The 17,512-nt window shown below is 49.1% G+C and overlaps 2 protein-coding genes across 2 annotated transcripts in view; one reads left to right on the plus strand and one right to left on the minus strand.

Annotated features, from left to right (window-relative positions):
- The window catches only part of LOC119974212 (glycine amidinotransferase, mitochondrial), a 32,983-nt gene extending 21,022 nt beyond the window's left edge, over positions 1–11,961 (minus strand). The window contains exons 1-3 of the mRNA XM_038812958.1: positions 11,770–11,961; positions 6,797–6,934; positions 6,386–6,550 (exon numbers count right to left, since the gene is read on the minus strand). Of these exons, the coding sequence (XP_038668886.1) occupies positions 6,386–6,550; positions 6,797–6,934; positions 11,770–11,958 (492 nt within the window). The 5' untranslated portion in view covers positions 11,959–11,961. The remainder of the gene's footprint in view (positions 1–6,385; positions 6,551–6,796; positions 6,935–11,769) is intronic.
- gatm (glycine amidinotransferase (L-arginine:glycine amidinotransferase)) overlaps positions 1–17,512 on the plus strand; it is a 213,724-nt gene that overhangs the window by 120,057 nt on the left and 76,155 nt on the right. The gene's annotated exons all lie outside the window — the stretch shown is intronic.

Consider the following 17,512-nt stretch of genomic DNA (forward strand, 5'->3'; position numbering starts at 1 on the left):
CCGGTCGGGATTCTCTATCGGGAGTCGCTGGAATTTCAAATCGTAAACGGGGCAGAGAATACGGCGTCAGCCAAAAACGCCGGGTGTCCAACGGAACGCATTGCTCTGGCGCCTCGACCCTCGATAGCGCCGTGAATGTGGTCCTGGCTACGCACCGGCCTGCACGTGCAAAATGTACAGGAGCAACATTAACATCTCATTAACGGCCCGACCCAGAATTCTCCGGCCTCCCGCGATGCTCCACCCCACCCTCCCAGAATTCTCCGGCCTCCCGCGATGCTCCACCCCACCCTCCCAGAATTCTCCGGCCTCCCGCGATGCTCCACCCCACCCTCCCAGAATTCTCCGGCCTCCCGCGATGCTCCACCCCTCCCTCCCAGAATTCTCCGGCCTCCCGCGATGCTCCACCCCACCCTCCCAGAATTCTCCGGCCTCCCGCGATGCTCCACCCCTCCCCCATGCGGAGATGACGACGGAAAGTTTCACATGTGGTATTTAAAAATCAGGAAAGGGCACCATAGTTACTGCGGCACAGCGAGGAGGTGGGCAATGTCCCCAAATGCGTAACGGTAACGGTGGGCTAACAGCTGTGGCACTGGTTGGAGTGGCGTCTGCTGGGGTGGGAGAGTAGCGGGGGCTGGGGGTGGGGACCAGGGGATGGCCGTGGAGTTGGGGTATCTCCCCAGAACTGGGGTGTCCAGGCATGGGGTATCAGTGCCATGGTCTGGCTGCACCCCACTGACTGCCCGCTGTGCTCTGTAGGTACGCAGAGTGCCACCGGTCGTATGGGTGCCCTCACTCCCAGGCCACCTCCCCTAGACGCCCACAGACCCCAGCCCATGGTCCAGCCCAGCCTGTGGCCCGTCAGGTGTTGGCACCCCTCCGAGCCGTTGCCCCACTGCAGGGAAACAGGGGAGCCCTTCAACCTATTCAGAAAATGGAGTTCGGTATCAACCAGGAATGGTTGGCATCTGCCTGGTCGCTGCAGCCGTGGTGGACACACTGCGGCTGTACAAGCAGGAGCCGCTCGGGGAGGGCCCTGCCGGAGACCAGTCCCAGAGCCTCTCGGTGAGGGCCCGGCACAGCCGGAGCCAGTCCCAGAGCCTCTCGGTGAGGGCCCGGCACAGCTGGAGCCAGTCCCAGAGCCGCTCGGTGCACAGCTGAGCCAGTCCAGAAGCCGCTCGGTGAGGGCCCGGCACAGCTGGAGCCAGTCCCAGAGCCTCTCGGTGAGGGCCCGGCACAGCTGGAGCCAGTCCCAGAGCCTCTCGGTGAGGGCCCGGCACAGCTGGAGCCAGTCCCAGAGCCTCTCGGTGAGGGCCCGGCACAGCTGGAGCCAGTCCCAGAGCCGCTCGGTGAGGGCCCGGCACAGCTGGAGCCAGTCCCAGAGCCGCTCGGGGAGGGCCCGGCACAGCCGGAGACCAGTCCCAGAGCCGCTCGGTGCACAGCTGGAGCCAGTCCCAGAGGAGCAGGACCGAGCCAGTGTAGATGGAGAGCTGGACGCCCAACAGGCCGAGGAGGAGGTGAGAAAGAGGCGTCACATCAGGTCTTGTGTGTACCGGCGGCGCCTGTCATTGGGGACCTGCCGGGCCGAGCACGTTGCTGAAGACTCTGTCTAACCAGGGAGACCGTACGGCATATAAGAACATAAGAACATAAGAACTAGGAGCAGGAGTCGGCCATCTGGCCCCTCGAGCCTGCTCCGCCATTCAATGAGATCATGGCTGATCTTTTGTGGACTCAGCTCCACTTTCCGGCCCGAACACCATAACCCTTAATCCCTTTATTCTTCAAAAAACTATCTATCTTTACCTTAAAAACATGTAATGAAGGAGCCTCAACTGCTTCACTGGGCAAGGAATTCCATAGATTCACAACCCTTTGGGTGAAGAAGTTCCTCCTAAACTCAGTCCTAAATCTACTTCCCCTTATTTTGAGGCTATGTCCCCCTAGTTCTGCTGTCACCCGCCAGTGGAAACAACCTGCCCGCATCTATCCTATCTATTCCCTTCATAATTTTAAATGTTTCTATAAGATCCCCCCTCATCCTTCTAAATTCCAACGAGTACAGTCCCAGTCTACTCAACCTCTCCTCATAATCCAGCCCCTTCAACTCTGGGATTAACCTAGTGAATCTCCTCTGCACACCCTCCAGCGCCAGTACGTCCTTTCTCAAGTAAGGAGACCAAAACTGAACACAATACTCCAGGTGTGGCCGCACTAACACCTTATACAATTGCAACATAACCTCCCTAGTCTTAAACTCCATCCCTCTAGCAATGAAGGACAAAATTCCATTTGCCTTCTTAATCACCTGTTGCAATTGTAAACCAACCTTCTGTGACTCATGCACTAGCACACCCAAGTCTCTCTGAACAGCGGCATGCTTTAATATTTTATCGTTTAAATAATAATCCCGTTTGCTGTTATTCCTACCAAAATGGATAACCTCACATTTGTCAACATTGTATTCCATCTGCCAGACCCGAGCCCATTCACTTAACCTATCCAAATCCCTCTGCAGACTTCCAGTATCCTCTGCACTTTTCGCTTTACCACTCATCTTAGTGTCATCTGCAAACTTGGACACATTGCCCTTGGTCCCCAACTCCAAATCATCTATGTAAATTGTGAACAATTGTGGGCCCAACACGGATCCCTGAGGGACACCACTAGCTACTGATTGCCAACCAGAGAAACACCCATTTATCCCAACTCTTTGCTTTCTATTAATTAACCAATCCTCTATCCATGCTGCTACTTTACCCTTAATGCCATGCATCTTTATCTTATGCAGCAACCTTTTGTGTGGCATCTTGTCAAAGGCTTTCTGGAAATCCAGATATACCACATCCATCGGCTCCCCGTTATCTACTGCACTGGTAATGTCCTCAAAAAATTCCACTAAATTAGTTAGGCATGACCTGCCTTTAACGAACCCATGCTGCGTCTGCCCAATGGGACAATTTCTATCCAGATGCCTCGCAATTTCTTCCTTGATGATAGATTCCAGCATCTTCCCTATTACCGAAGTTAAACTCACTGGCCTATAATTTCCTGCTTTCTGCCTACCTCCTTTTTTAAACAGTGGCGTCACATTTGCTCATTTCCAATCCACCGGGACCACCCCAGAGTCTAGTGAATTTTGGTAAATTATCACTAGTGCATCTGCAATTTCCCTAGCCATCTCTTTTAGCACTCTGTTGGTATATCTGCTGCATTATGGTGCACCCAGAGCCGTGGGGGTTTGGGGGGAGGACACACCCTCCCAGTCGCCCTGAGCTTTTACCCTGAGCCACGGGGTCCTTCCAGTTGCCGATTGGAGAGCTGTCCGGGGTCTCACAGATTCTGTGCACAGGTGCATCCGCGCCGTTACAGAGGCCGGAAATGCCCAGGCGGCACAATACATCAACCTGAATATGGACCGAGACACCACACTGCTCGGCCGGCAGGATTCACCGGCATCGTCAGGATGCCCCAGGTCCAGGGGGGTAATCCACGGGACACATGTCCTACTATCAGCACCGGCACCCTTCCCAAACCGCACGGGATGCCACTGCCTGAATGTGCAGTCGGTGTGTGACCACCAGCTGCAGGTCTGTGTCCAATACCCGGGCAGTGTGCATGATGCCATTCTCCTGGCACACTCCACAGTTCCCGACACCTTTGAGGTTCTCCCCTAGGTGAGGGGTTGGCTCCTGGGTGGCAGGGGTTATCTGCTGTAGTTGTGGCTGATGGCACTTATCCAGAGGCCCCAGACCAACGCGGAGACCCCCGACAACGATGCCCATGCAGCGACCAGGAGCGTGATCGAGCGGTGCTTCAGCATCCTGAAGGTACAGGTGCCTGGACCGCTCTGGAGGGGCCTCCAATACTACCCCAGGAGGGTCTCCCACAATTGTGGCAGCCGGCCCTCCAATACTACCCCAGGAGGGTCTCCCACATTGTGGCAGCCGGCCCTCCAATACTACCCCAGGAGGGTCTCCCACATTGTGGCAGCCGGCCCTCCAATACTACCCCAGAAGGGTCTCCCACATTGTGGCAGCCGGCCCTCCAATACTACCCCAGGAGGGTCTCCCACAATGTGGCAGCCGGCCCTCCAATACTACCCCAGGAGGGTCTCCCACATTGTGGCAGCCGGCCCTCCAATACTACCCCAGGAGGGTCTCCCACAATGTGGCAGCCGGCTACATCCTTCACAACATAGCGCAGCAGAGTGGGGACATGCTGGAGGAGGAGGATGGACACCAGGCCGATGTGGAGGAGCATCATGATGGGCATGGCATAGAGGGTGGAGAGATATCAGGGTGGCATGCGGTGATGGGTCACTCACCAGGTAGGACCCACTATGTGGCGCCCCCACATATCTGGCCAGTCCCCTGCTACCTCAGCTCAGAGGGCAACATCAGGGATAACCTCCGACAGCCCTGGGAGCACAGGCCTGTCTCCACCTCCAACACGGGCACGGTAGCACAGTGGTTAGCACTGTCGCTTCACAGCTCCAGGGTCCCAGGTTCGATTCCCGGCTGGGTCACTGTCTGTGCGGAGTCTGCACGTTCTCCCCGTGTCTGCGTGGGTTTCCTCCGGGTGCTCCGGTTTCCTCCCACAAGTCCCGAAAGATGTGCTTGTTAGGTGAATTGGACATTCTGAATTCTCCCTCTGTGTACCCGAACAGGCGCCGGAATGTGGCGACTAGGGGCTTTTCACAGTAACTTCATTGCAGTGTTATTGTAAACCTACATGTGAAATGAAGGTTATTAATTAAATACATAAACACCGGCATCGGATGATGCATACAGGGTGTAGTGTTAATCAGGTCAGTCCATGTGGTGAATATCACTTAGTAATTCTCACTGTATTTACCAATACTATTGTAAGCGCAGTAGCGTTATCCGACCACTAGGGGGAGTAGCTCTGGGAATGCTCAGGAGTTTGTACAGGGCTCCACCCTTGGCTCCGCCCATGACTCCTCTGCCTAGACTGCTGTATAAATAACCGTGTCCAGAGCCAGCCTGAGTTCATCGAGACTTCAACGGGTAACAGGCTGGCTCTGAAGTAAGTAGATTAAAACCACTGTTCATATCTGAAAGCACGTGTCTCGTGAATTGATGGTTCCATCAGTCTATAAGAGGATCGTTTAGGAGTCTGGTGACAGTGGGGAAGAAGCTGATTTTGAAACTGTTCATGCGAGTTCTCAGACTTCTGTATCTCCTGCCCGATGGAAGAAGTTGGAAGAGTGAGTAAGCCGGGTGGGAGGGATCCTTGATTATGCTGCCCGCTTTCCCCCGGCAGCGGGAGGTGTAGATGGAGTCACTGGATGGGAGGTAGGTTGGTGTGATTGCGGCAATTAAACCGATTCTCTTTCCACAGACACAGTTTGACCTCGAGTATTTTGGTTTTAATTCCTTTATCATTCTATTTTATTGCGAACATTTATCAGCAATGGCATTGGAGCCGTACACGTGATCATCCCCCTACCCCATTCCGTACACGTGATCACCCCCCTACCCCATTCCGTACACGTGATCACCCCCCACCCCCCTCCGTACACGTGATCATCCCCCTACCCCATTCCGTACACGTGATCACCCCCCCACCCCCTTCTGTACACGTGATCACCCCCCACCCCCTCCGTACACGTGATCACCCCCCACCCCCCTCCGTACACGTGATCACACCCCCACTCCCTTCCGTACACGTGATCACCCCCCCACCCCCTTCCGTACACGTGATCACCCCCCACCCCCTTCCGTACACAGTGATCACCCCCCCACCCCCTCCGTACTCGTGATCACCCCCCCACCCCCTCCGTACACGTGATCACCCCCCCACCCCCTTCCGTACACGTGATCACCCCCCACCCCCTTCCGTACACGTGATCACCCCCCCACCCCCTCCGTACACGTGATCACCCCCCCACCCCCCTCCGTACACGTGATCACCCCCACCCCCTTCCGTACACATGATCACCCCCCCACCCCCTTCCGTACACATGATCACCCCCCCACCCCCTCTGCACCCCAACAGAAAGCTTGCATTTCCGAGTTCAGTGTGGGATACGATTGTTTGATTAATCAACCTGACAAGAAGGATTTCCTCACCAAGTGCAGGGACCAGACTGTTCAATACAGAGAGGCTGTAAAAAGATTATGGCCCCCACCTTGTGCAGCAGGGTCAATATCAGAAAACCCCTCAATATTCTAACGTCTTCAGACAGGAGCAAATCACAGCTCCAGGAATGAGCCCCCCCACCCCCGATATCAATTATACTGAATTGGATTTGTCTGTTCAAAGGGTAACAATGTGAATATAAATAAAAACATTTCTCTGTTCTGAAATCCTTTATGAGACCAGTATTAGGCTGGATGGTGTTTCTCAATGATCTTACCTGGTTACAGGGCCGTTGCGGATTCGCTAATACCAAACCAGGTCCAATGATGTTGAAGGTTGCATCAATATGCATGGGGTTTGGATCCTTGAAAGAAATTGTGTGAAGTCTGTACGTTGGTGCAAGGTGCCTGCGCATCCACTCAATCCCCAGATAATTAGTCACCTGGAAAATTCAAACAAACCCAATATTCACACTGGATCTCAACATGTTGGAGTTGTTAATGTTTTGTATGCTGTGTAAACAAGGCAGTCGGCAGATTATGGGCACAGTCCAACTTCAATGGACATAATGAATGAGTAAACACTAATCTGCACTGAGGGACACTAGCCTAAACCTCAGTTTGGACAGGAGGCATTAGGGAGACATTGAGATGTTACCTTGAAGGATTAGGTGATGTAAAGCACCAACCTGGCTGCGTTGTACAAATATATCTCTCCCAGCTCTCATGAAGTCGGCAGCATCAAAACACGGCTCAAATTCGGTGGTTACAAATTTCCCGAGCACAGCGAGTTTTTGTCTGTCCTCCACTGAGTGTATGGGGTAATCCTGTAGCAGCAGCAAGGATTAGTGCAAAAAAAATCAAATGTCAGTGAATCTTAAAATCATCCACAGCTTACTGCAGAGCAGGGGAATGTTCAATCCCAGCCCTAAAGACACAATCACATTCCCCACCTTCTCCCTATAACCTGCCAATTCTTCCTTTGCAGAAAACAATTTCCCTTTCAATACTTCAATTGTCCAGGTCTCCACCACACTCACAGACAGTACATTCCACACCCTAACCACTCGCTGTGTGAATCTGCTTCCACCACACTCACAGACAGTACATTCCAGATCCTAGCCACTCGCTGTGTGAATCTGCCTCCACCACACTCACAGATAGAACATTCCGGATCCTAACCACTCGCTGTGTGAATCTGTCTCCACCACACTCACAGATAGAACATTCCAGAACCCAACCACTCGCTGTGTGAATCTGCCTCCACCACACTCACAGACAGTACATTCCAGATCCTAGCCACTCGCTGTGTGAATCTGCCTCCACCACACTCACTGATAGAACATTCCAGAACCCAACCACTCGCTGTGTGAATCTGCCTCCACCACACTCACAGACAGTACATTCCAGATCCTAGCCACTCGCTGTGTGAATCTGCCTCCACCACACTCACAGATAGAACATTCCGGATCCTAACCACTCGCTGTGTGAATCTGCCTCCACCACACTCACAGATAGAACATTCCGGATCCTAACCACTCGCTGTGTGAATCTGCCTCCACCACACTCACAGATAGAACATTCCGGATCCTAACCACTCGCTGTGTGAATCTGCCTCCACCACACTCTCAGACAGTACATTCCAGATCCTAACCACTCGCTGTGTGAAAGAAGGTTTTCCTCAGGTTACCATTGATCATTTTGGGAATTACTATAAATCTACGTCTTCTGGTTCTCAACCGTTCCACCTATGTGAATGTTTTTTTCTCTATCTACTCTGTTAAAACTCAGAATTGTGAACAATTCTATTAACTCTACTCTAAACTTCCTCTCAGGAGAACAGCCCAAGTTCTCCCATCTATCCACACAACTGAAGATTCTCATCCCTGGAACCATGTTCGGAAGTCTTCTCTGCACTCTCTTAGCTTTCACCTCCTTCCGAAAGAGGAGAGAGGTGGAGAGGAGGGAAAGGAGGGAATGCCAGAGTTGAGAGGCTCGATTGGATTGCTAATGGTGAAGCAATTTAATTTGGGGATGAACAAGAAGCCAGAATTAGAAAAGCGTAGAGATCGCGAAGGGTTGCAGGCTGGAGGAGATTACAGGGATAGGAAGGGGCCAGGCCGCAGGGAGAAAACAATTTTCTCGAGTCTGAGAAATCCTGCCATGTCACTAACCCAAACCCCTGACTTCCAGGGCTCCGAGTCCCTCCATCCTAGTGAGATCCATCTCAGGGCCACCAGGGAGGCATTCCGGATCCTAACCACTCGCTGTGTGAAAGTGCTTTTCCTCAGGTTGCCATTGCTGCTTTTGCCAAAGACCCTAAATCAGTGGCCTCTGTTTCTCAATATTTTCACCAATAAGAACATAAGAACTAGGAGCAGGAGTCGGCCATCTGGCCCCTCACGCCTGCTCCGCCATTCAATTAGATCATGGCTGATCTTTTGTGGACTCAGCTCCACTTTCCGGCCCGAACACCATAACCCTTAATCCCTTTATTCTTCAAAAAACTATCTATCTTTAGCTTAAAAACATGTAATGAAGGAGCCTCAACTGCTTCACTGGGCAAGGAATTCCATAGATTCACAACCTCTTGGGTGAAGAAGTTCTTCCTAAACTCAGTCCTAAATCTACTTCCCCTTATTTTGAGGCTATGCCCCCTAGTTCTGCTTTCACCCGCCAGTGGAAACAACCTGCCCGCATCTATCCTATCTATTCCCTTCATAATTTTAAATGTTTCTATAAGATCTCCCCTTATCCTTCTAAATTCCAACGAGTACAGTCCCAGTCTACTCAACCTTTCCTCATAATCCAACCCCTTCAGCTCTGGGATTAACCTAGTGAATCTCCTCTGCACACCCTCCAGTGCCAGTACATCCTTTCTCAAGTAAGGAGACCAAAACTGAACACAATACTCCAGGTGTGGCCTCACTAACACCTTATACAATTGCAGTATAACCTCCCTAATCTTAAACTCCATCCCTCTAGCAATGAAGGACAAAATTCCATTTGCCTTCTTAATCACCTGTTGCACCTGTAAACCAACTTTATGCGACTCATGCACTAGCACACCCAGGTCTCTCTGCACAGCAGCATGCTTTAATATTTTATCGTTTAAATAATGAACCCGTTTGCTGTTATTCCTACCAAAATGGATAACCTCACATTTGTCAACATTGTATTCCATCTGCCAGACCCGAGCCCATTCACTTAACCTATCCAAATCCCTCTGCAGACTTCCAGTATCCTCTGCACTTTTCGCTTTACCACTCATCTTAGTGTCATCTGCAAACTTGGACACATTGCCCTTGGTCCCCAACTCCAAATCATCTATGTAAATTGTGAACAATTGTGGGCCCAACACGGATCCCTGAGGGACACCACTAGCTACTGATTGCCAACCAGAGAAACACTCTTTAATCCCCACTCTTTGCTTTCTATTAATTAACCAATCCTCTATCCTTGCTACTACGTTACCATTAATGCCATGCATCTTTATCTTATGCAGCAACCTTTTGTGTGGCACCTTGTCAAAGGCTTTCTGGAAATCCAGATATACCACATCCATTGGCTCTCTGTTATCTACTGCACTGGTAATGTCCTCAAAAAATTCCACTAAATTAGTTAGGCATGACCTGCCCTTTATGAACCCATGCTGCGTCTGCCCAATGGGACACTTTCTATCCAGATGCCTCGCAATTTCTTCCTTGATGATAGATTCCAGCATCTTCCCTATTACCGAAGTTAAGCTCACTGGCCTATAATTTCCTGCTTTCTGCCTACCTCCTTTTTTAAACAGTGGCATCACGTTTGCTAATTTCCAATCCACCGGGACCACCCCAGAGTCTAGTGAATTTCGGTAAATTATCACTAGTGCACCTGCAATTTCCCTAGCCATCTCTTTTAGCACTCTGGGATGCATTCCATCAGGGCCAGGAGACTTGTCTACCTTTAGCTCCATTAGCTTGCCCATCCTCCCTCCAGACTGAGAGTTGCTGCATTTCTGCAACTTCAGAGACCTGATTGGATCCACAGCGGAACCATTCCAGGCTACAAACAGACACCTGGGGCGGGATTCTCCCCTACCCAGTGGGGCGGGGGGTCCCGGCGGCGGGTCGGAGAATCCCGCCCCTGGATCTGAAAGCTTTCTGTAAAGGAAGGTCTACGCAAAGGCAGCCATCTGAAAGAAAGACTTTTTTTACTTTTAGTTAACTTTTTTCTTTACACCCTAATCTTATCCCTCTGCGTTTGTCTGTCTTGGGTGTACGTGTAGAGGTGCGGGCAAGTTAAAGTGAGGGATTAGAAATTAGATAATAGTTAACCAGTTGTATTAGCTGCATATTTCATTATTGTTCTCGTTTTAAACAAAAAGTAATTGTGTTTAAATTTACAAACCTGGTGACTGTAATTGTTGGGCAGCTGAGGGCCAAAGACTTTGGCTATTTTTCTAAGAAATATTGGTTAATTCACTTGTGTTGCGACTCTGGGTCAAGTGGGGCTGGAATTGACCAGGGGGCCGCAACACAATTTGGGAGCTTGTCCAGAATCTTTGGAATGGTAGATGGTGAAGTTTGGATTATGGTACACATTAAACAGCAACACCAGCTTTGTAGCAATATACCCAGATGATTGTGGAGGCTGCTAAGATTTTTCTTCAGGTGGACGACTTGTCTCTTGTTTATTTAAAAGGGCTTCAAAAAGACAGGCTCGTCCAATTGGCAGGTACATTAAAAATAGAAGGATTGGCCAAAGCTCGGAAGGAAGAGATAACTGAAGCAATTGCTCAACATTTAAATTTGAAATAATAAACTCCAGGAAGTTTGTTAAACATAATTTTCCTTTAATAAATTTGCCCTGACTTTCTTTAATTAACCTACATTTGTTCATGGTGACTATCAATTTCCCCCGAATGATCATTTTTTGAAGTTTTCCCACCTTCAAAGTTATTGACTGACCTGTCGGTGTTGGGTTTATCTTTACATCCTTTTGTGAACAAGGGTGTAACATTCACAACTTCCCAGTCCTCTGGCACCAGCCCACAGTCTAAGGAAGACTGAAGGATTATGGCCGGTTTCTCCAGAATGCCTACTCTCACTTCCCTCAGTATCTTTGGATACATCTCATCCAGTCCCTCAAATGCCTCCTCATCAATTTGAAACTCTACAATAATGTCTGAATGACCTCCAGTTTCCCCATGGCCAGGGTCATCTTCTTCCGTGGTGAAGACAGGAGTAAAATATTAATTGAATACCCAGCCTTGCCCCCTGCCTCTTTCGATAAATCTCCTTTCTGGTACCTGACCAAATAAATTAGGAGCAGCAGGAGGCCACTCGGTCCCTCGACCCTGCTCCACCATTTAATAAGATCGCGGCTGATTGGATTGTGTCCTCAACCCTCGATAGCTTCTGACTCCTTTATTGGTCAGGAAACTATTGGTCCCATTCCTCCTTTTCCCACTCTTTCACTTGCATCCACATCTTTCCTATAGAGTGGCACCCAGCACAATTCTGTATTGTGTCCACGTTGGCATTGTGCCCACAACACAATACTGTGCATTGAACTGTACACAATATCCAGCTGAGGTCTAACTAGTGTCTGAGGAAGAGTTTAATGATGTGAGGAATTTTCCCTTTGACACAAACTCTCCGAGCGAGTCCATGCTTACCAAGTCATAGAGTTTGTCGGACATTTGTGGTTTAGGAGCTGTTGTCCATTTTGCTCCCCGCAGAAAGTAATCCTTGATGAGTGTCCGATAGGCTCGGTATTCAAAAAAGCGAGCGCGCCAGGCCATTGGTGCTTCAATGATCTCATTGCCAACCACCAACAATATATCTCTGGGCATAGCAGCGTACATCCCTGAGGAGAGGAGTTACTATCAATACCACATACTGTGATCAGTTTAGCTCAACCAATATTCAACTCAACAGTATCTACTTCAGAAAATATAACAGAGGAAAGGCAGGTCCTCTGAGCTCATCAAAGTGATGGACTTTCAAAAAAATCATTTGCAGGATGTGGGCGTCTTTAGCTCGGTCAGTATTTACTGCCCATCCCTAATTGCCCTTGAGAAGGTGGTGGTGAGCTGCCTTCTTGAACCGCTGCAGTCTCTGAGGTGCAGGGTGATGTTCCCCAGGTACCTTCTGCTCTTGTCCTTCAAGATGGCACTGGCCGCCATTTTGGAAGGTGCTGCGTGAGGAGCCTTGCTGAGTTCCTGCAGTGAATCGTTTAAATAGGTATATCAGGAACAAAAGAACGACTAGAGTAAGATTAGGGCCAATCAAGGATAGTAGTGGAAAGTTGTGTGTGGAATCAGAGGAGATAGGGGAAGCGTTAAATGGATATTTTTCGTCAGTGTTTACACTGGAGAAAGACAATGTTGTCGAGGAGAATACTCAGGTTCAGTCGACCAGGCTAGATGGAATTGAGGTTCAAAAGGAGGAGGTGTTAGCAATTTTGGAAAATGTCAAAATAGATAAGTCACCTGGGCCAGATGGGATTTATCCTAGGATTCTCTGGGAAGCCAGGGAGGAGATTGCAGAGTCTTTGTCCTTGATCTTTATGTCGTCTTTGTCGACAGGAATAGTGCCGGAAGACTGGAGGATAGCAAATGTTGTCCCCTTGTTCAAGAAGGGGAGTAGAGACAACCCTGGTAATTATAGACCTGTGAGCCTTACTTCGATTGTGGGTAAAATGTTGGAAAAGGTTACAAGAGATAGGGTTTATAATCATCTTGAAAAGAACAAGTTGATTAGTGATAGTCAACATGGTTTTGTGAAGGGTAGGTCATGCCTCACAAACCTTATTGAGTTTTTTGAGAAGGTGACCAAACAGGTGGATGAGGATAAAGCAGTTGATGTGGTGTATATGGATTTCAGTAAGGCGTTTGATAAGGTTCCCCACGGTAGGCTATTGCAGAAAATAAGGAAGTATGGGATTGAAGGTGATTTAGCGGTTTGGATCAGTAATTGGCTAGCTGAAAGAAGACAGAGGGTGGTGGTTGATGGCAAATGTTCATCCTGGAGTTCAGTTACTAGTGGTGTACCGCAAGGATCTGTTTTGGGGCCACTGCTGTTTGTCATTTTTATAAATGACCTGGAAGAGGGTGTAGAAGGATGGGTTAGTAAATTTGCAGATGACACGAAGGTCGGTGGAGTTGTGGATAGTGCTGAAGGATGTTATAGGATACAGAGGGACATAGATAAGCTGCAGAGCTGGGCTGAGAGGTGGCAGATGGAGTTTAATGCGGAAAAGTGTGAGGTGGTTCACTTTGGAAGGAGTAACAGGAATGCAGAGTACTGGGCTAATGGCAAGATTCTTGGTAGCGTAGATGAACAGAGAGATCTCGGCATCCAGGTACATAAATCCCTGAAAGTTGCCACCCAGGTTAATAGGGCTGTTAAGAAGGCATATGGTGTGCTATCCTTTATCAGTAGGGGGATTGAGTTTCGGAGCCACAAGGTCATGCTGCAGCTGTACATAACTCTGGTGCTGGCTGCTCCTGGAGTACTGCGTGCAGTTCTGGTCACCACATTATAGGAAGGATTGTGGAAGCTTTGGAAAGGGTTCAGAGGAGATTTACTAGGATGTTGCCTGGTATGGAGGGAAGGTCTTACGAGGAAAGGCTCAGGGACTTGAGGTTGTTTTCGTTAGAGAGGAGAAGGCTGAGAGGTGACTTAATAGAGACATATAAGATAGTCAGAGGGTTAGATAGGGTGGACAGTGAGAGTCTTTTTCCTCGGATGGTGATGACGAACACAAGGGGACATAGCATTAAATTGAGGGGTGGTAGATATAGGACAGATGTCAAAGGCAGTTTTTTTACTCAGAGAGTAGTAGGGGTGTGGAACGCCCTGCCTGCAACAGTAGTAGACTCGCCAACTTTAAGGGCATTTAAGTGGTCACTGGATAGACATATGGATGAAAATGGAATAGTGTAGGTCAGATAGGCTTCAGATGGTTTCACAGGTCGGCGCAACATCGAGGGCCGAAGGGCCCGTACTGCGCTGTAGTGTTCTATGTTCTATGTTCTAAATGGTACAGGGAGTGAATGTTTGTGGAAGGAGGAGCAATCAAACCAAACTGCTTTGTTCTGGATGGTGTTGAGCTTGTTGAGTGTTGTTGGAGCCGCACTCATCCAGGCAAGTGGAGAGTATTCCATTAAACTCCTGACTTGTGCCTTGTCGATGGTGGACAGGCTTTGGGGGGGGGGGGGGGGGGGGGGGGGGGGGGGTCAGGAGGTGAGTTATTTGTCCCAGGATTCCCAGCCTCTGACCTGCTCTTGTGGTCACAGTATTTTTATGGCTAGTCCACTTCAGTTTCTGATCAATGGTAATCCCCAGGTGGGCAGCACGGTAGCACAGTGGTTAGCACAATTATTTTACAGTGCCCGGGTTCGATTCCCGGCTTGGGTCACTGTCTGTGCGGAGTCTGCACCTTCTCCCCGTGTCTGCGTGGGTTTCCTCCGGATGCTCCGGTTTCCTCCCACAAGTCCCGAAAGACGTGCTGTTAGGTGAATTGGACATTCTGAATTCTCCCTCCGTGTACCCGAACAGGTGCCGGAATGTGGTGACTAGGGGCTTTTCACAGTAACTTCATTGCAGTGTTATTGTAAACCTACATGTGAAATGAAGGTTATTAATTAAATACATAAACACCGGCATCGGATGATGCATACAGGGTGTAGTGTTAATCAGGTCAGTCCATGTGGTGTATGTCACTTAGTAATTCACACTGTATTTACCAATACTATTGTAAGCGCAGTAGCGTTATCCGACCACTAGGGGGAGTAGCTCTGGGAATGCTCAGGAGTTTGTACAGGGCTCCACCCTTGGCTCCGCCCATGACTCCTCTGCCTAGACTGCTGTATAAATAACCGTGTCCAGAGCCAGCCTGAGTTCATCGAGACTTCAACGGGTAACAGGCTGGCTCTGAAGTAAGTAGATTAAAACCACTGTTCATATCTGAAAGCACGTGTCTCGTGAATTGATGGTTCCATCAGTCCATAAGAGGGTCATTTAAGAGTCTGGTGACAGCGGGGAAGAAGCTGTTTTTGAGTCTGTTCGTGCGTGTTCTCAGACTTCTGAATCTCCTGCCCGATGGAAGAAGTTGGAAAAGTGAGTAAGCCGGGTGGGAGGGGTCTTTGATTATGCTGCCTGCTTTCCCCAGGCAGTGGGAGGTATAGATGGAGTCCATGGATGGGAGGTAGGTTCGTGTGATTGCGGCAATTAAACCGATTCTCGGGTTCGATTCCCGGCTTGGGTCACTGTCTGTGTGGAGTCTGCACGTTCTCCCCGTGTCTGCGTGGGTTTCCTCCGGTTGCTCCGGTTTCCTCCCACAAGTCCCGAAAGACGTGCTGTTATGTGAATTGGACATTCTGAATTCTCCCTCTGTGTACCCGAACAGGTGCCAGAATGTGGCAACTCGGGGCTTTTCACAGTAACTTCATTACAGTGTTAATGTAAGCCTACTTGTGACAATAAAGATTATAGTTTTGATAGTGGGGGATTCAGTGATGGTAATGCCATTGAATGTCATGGGGCGATAGTTAGATCATCTCTTGTAGGAGATGGTCATTGACTGGCACTTTTGTGCGTGAGTGTAACTTGCCACTTGTCAGCTCAAGCCTGGATATTGTCCAAATCTTGCTGCATTTGGACATGGACTGCTTCAGTAGTTGAGGAGTTGTGAATGGTGCTGAACGTTAACTGCAGAGTGAATCCCCATATCTGACCTTATGATGGAAAGAAGGTCATTGAGAAGCAGCTGAGGATGTTTGGGCCTCGGAAGTCAAGTCCCCCCACCAGACCTTCCCAATGTCATCAGTATCAACTCCCATTCTAACATCAGGCTTAAGGTTCATTGTGTATGCTTCCTTCATATCTTGATGAATGAATCCAACAATTTTCAGTTACTCAGGAACACAGGCCAGACATGTCCCAAGTATTACCTACATCCTATCCAGACTCGACAATGAAAATGACGAATGGAATGCAGATCTTCATGTCAGCTGAATGAAGACACCTCTATTCATGAAAGGAGGAATCTATTATTGAGGTGGTTTTCGCCGGGCACTTTGAAAATCTCAATGTGATCAGGCAGAGTCAACATGGTTTTGTGAAAGGGAAATCCTGTCTGACTAGTTTAGTGGAGTTCTTCCTCAATGTGGATAAGGGGGACCTGTGGATTTGCTGTACTTAGATTTCTAGAAGGCATTTGATACGGACCATAGAATTAGAATTTACAGTGCAGAAGGAGGCCACCCGGCCCATCAAGTCTGCACCAGCCCTTGGAAAGATCACCCCATCCAAGCCCACATCTGGCTTAGCACAGTGGGCTTAACAGCTGGCTTGTATTGCAGAACAATGCCAGCAGCGCGGGTTCAATTCCCGTACCGGCCTCCCCAAACAGGCGCCGGAATGTGGCGACTAGGGGCTTTTCACAGTAACTTAATTGAAGCCTACTTGTGATAATAATTTATTATTATTAGTATCTTCACCCTATCCCTGTAACCCAGTAACCCCTCCTAACCTTTTTGAACACTAACGGCAATTTATCATGGCCAATCCACCTAACCTGCACATCTTTGGACTGTGGGAGGAAACCGGAGCACCCGGAGGAAACTCACGCAGACACAGGGAGAACGTGCAGACTCCACACAGACAGTGACCCAGCGGGGAATCGAACCTTGGACCCTGGTGCTGTGAAGCAACAATGCTAACCACTGTGCTACTGTGCCACCCAATCAAAGATTATGATGCAAAATAAGAGCTCATGGAATAGAGGGATAACATACTATCACATATAGAGTGTTGGTTAGCTAACAGCAAACAAAGTAGGCATAAATAGGTCATTTATGGGTGGGCAAAATGTGACAAGTGGTTGACACAGGATCAGTGGTGGGATCTCACCTATTTCCAATGTAGATCAGTGATCTGGATAAAGGGATTGAACGGATGGTTGCTAAATTTGCTGATGACACAAAGATTGTAAAGAGGATGTAAGGAGTCTGCAAAGGGACATCGAGAGGGTAAACAAAAGTTTGGCCCGTAATGTCGGAAAACATGAGTTTGGTCACTTTGACAGGAGAATAAAAAGCAGCATTTTATTCAAATGGAGAGAAGTTGCAGAAATGGAGCTGCAGAGCGATTTGGATGTCCTGCTATTGAAATGTTACTGTTTATTGAAAGGGGAATGGAATGTAAAGGTCGGGAGGTTTTACTGCAGCTGTACAGGGCGTTGATGAGGCCACATCTGGAACACTATGAACTATTTTGAACTCCTTATTTAAGTAAGGATATAAATGCATTGGAAACAGCTCAGAGACGGCTCACTTGACTGAATCCTGGGATGAGGGGGGTTATCTTATGAGGAACGATTGGGCAGGTTGGGTCTGTACCCATTGGGGTTGA

This window comes from Scyliorhinus canicula, chromosome 12 (genome assembly GCF_902713615.1).
Source record: "Scyliorhinus canicula chromosome 12, sScyCan1.1, whole genome shotgun sequence".
NCBI lineage: Eukaryota > Metazoa > Chordata > Chondrichthyes > Carcharhiniformes > Scyliorhinidae > Scyliorhinus > Scyliorhinus canicula.